A 3,128-nucleotide genomic window follows, 5' to 3' on the forward strand; every position below is an offset into this window, starting at 1 on the left:
TAGTGAGGTGGCATATTATCTCCACTCATTCAAATGGGGGGACACATATTCACATGGGTTTAAATGTGGTCCCCTAATTGAATAAGTGGATGGGAATGAGACACATCACTACCAAGCACAATTTTGTGCTTGGTCCAACTGATACCCATTTTTCTCATATATATTATATATATATATATATATATATATATATATATATATATATATATATATATATGAGTTAACTGAAAAGCCAGTTATGACAATCATAAGGTGACTAAAGCATTTAATATTATTAGAAATTATGAAAACTTTTTGTAGTATCTAATAATGAGATGTTGGCTTATAAAGGGTTTATTGCAAAAGCAAATTAAACACATGCATTATGACGGTGGGCACCATCTTTTACTGAAAGCTGTTGGAGATGCTCTTATAGCAAATAGTGGAGGCTTCAAACTTGAGGTAGGGGCCGTAGCAGGGGACGTGCCCTACCTCAATATGTGCATAATTTTTCTGCCAGCACCATAATATATATGTTAATACACACGCAATTGTAACATTTATAGACAAGTTTGTAAGTTATAGAAAACACAATTAAAAATTAAAAATTAAAAGGAATGAGGAGCTCCATTGCTTGGATGAGTTTACGATATGCTTCTCTCTTACTAATTTATGTTGCCACATTGTACCTTTTCCCTTATGTGGTGATGTAAACTAATAATATATAATACAATTATACAAGAAATGGCTTCTTGCTTTCTTGATCAAGCATATATCTTATAAAAGGTAACTTCTCACTAGCTATACCTATAAATACTACAAGGTTGCAACTACAATTGAGAATTATATGTTTATATACTAAATTACTCACACGTGTTAAGCGTCATTTACATAAATTTGAATGGTAGATTTCATGGCAGATGAGAATTTGGATTGTTTTGATACCACATAATGTCTCCTCTATCATATCAAAACCCTACAATTGCGTCTAACAAATAGTAAACGATTCTTCCCTAATAAAGAAGGATAATCAAATTATTCCCCATAATTAAAGCGGGCAGCTCACCTGCTCGTCACTTCTTTCACTTATATAAGCCCGTATCGTGCACACAACACTCGTCACCCACATCTGCGAATCTCACTTGCTCCGAAACAGCAGCAAATTAAGCACAATGGGCGAGTGCACCGGTGAGGCCTACACTGTCAAGATCACCGCCGAGGACCGAGTCTCCGCTGTCCTCCCTCTCCAAGAGCACTGGCTCCCTCTCTCCAACCTCGATCTCCTCCTCCCTCCGCTGGACGTCGGCGTGTTCTTCTGCTACAAGAACGGCGATACTCTCAGCCGATATCTTGACGATTTTGATGGAATGGTGAGCGTTCTTAAGGCGTCGCTGGCGAAGGCGCTGGTGGCGTACTACCCGCTTGCGGGGGAGGTGGTGGCGAACTCAGCAGGAGAGCCGGAGGTGCTGTGTAATAACAGAGGGGTGGATTTTATTGTGGCGAGTGCTGACGTGGACTTGGAGAGGTTGAATTTGTATAATGCGGATGAGAGCGTGGAGAAGAAGCTGGTGCCGGAGAAGAAGGGAGGAGTCATCAGCGTGCAGGTACTTTGCTTGCTAGCCAGAGTGTGTACGTATTCTTGTTTGTTTGGTTATTTTTTATAGGAATGAGAAGTTTATTCTTAGGAATGATCAGGAGGTTATTCTTGAAGGCACACATACATAGATGCACGAAGAAAGCGCTCATGCATGGATGCATGAAGAAAGGTAAAGCGCTCGTATACATAGATGCGCAAGAAGGTCTCTTATAGGAATCAAAATCAAGATAAATAAATAAAGCGCTCATACATAGATGCATGGAGATGGAGAAAGGCAAAGAAGGTTATGGTAGAAGGGAAAGCGCTCATTTCTTAGGAATGAGAAGTTTATTCTAGAAGGGAAAGTGCTCATACATAGAGGCATGAAGAAAGGCAAGAAGTTGCGTTAGGAATCAACTCAAGATAAATAATTTAACAAAATTTGGATTTTTACATAATTCGCTAATTTGCCTATATCCCTTGTCGCATTAGAACTTCTTTCTATCTCTCATTAAGTTATAATTACAAGAGAAACCTCTCATATATAGATAAATAAGATTAGGACCACAAGATTGATATATAGATAAATAGATATATATATATAGATAGAGATAAGATAGACAGAAATAGATAGATCTACACTTTCGATAATATTCATATGGGAACATAATAAACTTCTAATTGTTGTTTTTATTGTATTTAATTACATGGAAAATTATTTTCTATTTATATCTTTTTATAACATACAATGTAGTAGATATTTAATTAGTGAGCTCTATGATATGCTTTAGAAGGTTTTGGAAATAAAGAAAAACAAAAGAAAAAAAAAATAAAGTTTTGTGTGAAATGACCAAATTGTCCACATGTACTTTAGTGAGATGAAGAATAATTTTTCCATTTCCTTCAAAATTTTCCTGCACTCGCTAAATTTATAATACAGTTGTGCAGATAAGTATAAAAGAAACACCCAACTTTCTTTACGGTAGATGGATTTAATTGGGGATATGCCGTGTAGTTGGATTGCTACATATAGAGCTCTTGAATCAATTTTTTTTTACTCTTTTATTCTTGAAGTAAGAGAAATTGTTTTTTTGACAAATAGATTCTCTTTTTTGGTCTCTCATGAGGTATCCCCACACCTTATTATGGATGACACTAATCTTTATTAGCGCTTCATGCTTGACACTGGTCCGAGAGTTTTTTTTATCTGCTAGCGGATTAGAACATGAGACTAACCCGCTATAAACTGTCCCCCAACAAAAGCGCAGTGAAGCCTTACAAGAGAAGAAAGAGTAAAATAATAATAACAACAACAACACAAAATAATAATACGGGATCTACCTAACATTAATTACACGAAAGCACCAGATACTAACCCTATGTATCTTTCAGGCGACCAAGCTCAAATGCGGCGGCATGGTTCTCGCCTGCACATTCGATCACCGCATCGCCGACGCGTACTCCGCCAACATGTTCCTAGTCCACTGGGCCAAAATCTCATCAACAACTTCCGGAGGCCCAAAGACCAAACGCCCTCTACCAACTGCCCCGTCATTCCGCCGCTCCCTCCTCA

General features: G+C 37.7%; 1 protein-coding gene across 1 annotated transcript in view; it reads left to right on the forward strand.

Annotated features, from left to right (window-relative positions):
• LOC109842408 (putrescine hydroxycinnamoyltransferase 1-like) overlaps positions 949-3,128 on the forward strand; it is a 3,906-nt gene continuing 1,726 nt past the window's right edge. Inside the window, exons 1-2 of the mRNA XM_020411288.1 lie at positions 949-1,583; positions 2,948-3,127. Of these exons, the coding sequence (XP_020266877.1) occupies positions 1,152-1,583; positions 2,948-3,127 (612 nt within the window). The 5' untranslated portion in view covers positions 949-1,151. The remainder of the gene's footprint in view (positions 1,584-2,947; position 3,128) is intronic.

This window comes from Asparagus officinalis, chromosome 5 (genome assembly GCF_001876935.1).
Source record: "Asparagus officinalis chromosome 5, Aspof.V1, whole genome shotgun sequence".
In the NCBI taxonomy this organism is placed as follows: Eukaryota; Viridiplantae; Streptophyta; class Magnoliopsida; order Asparagales; family Asparagaceae; genus Asparagus; species Asparagus officinalis.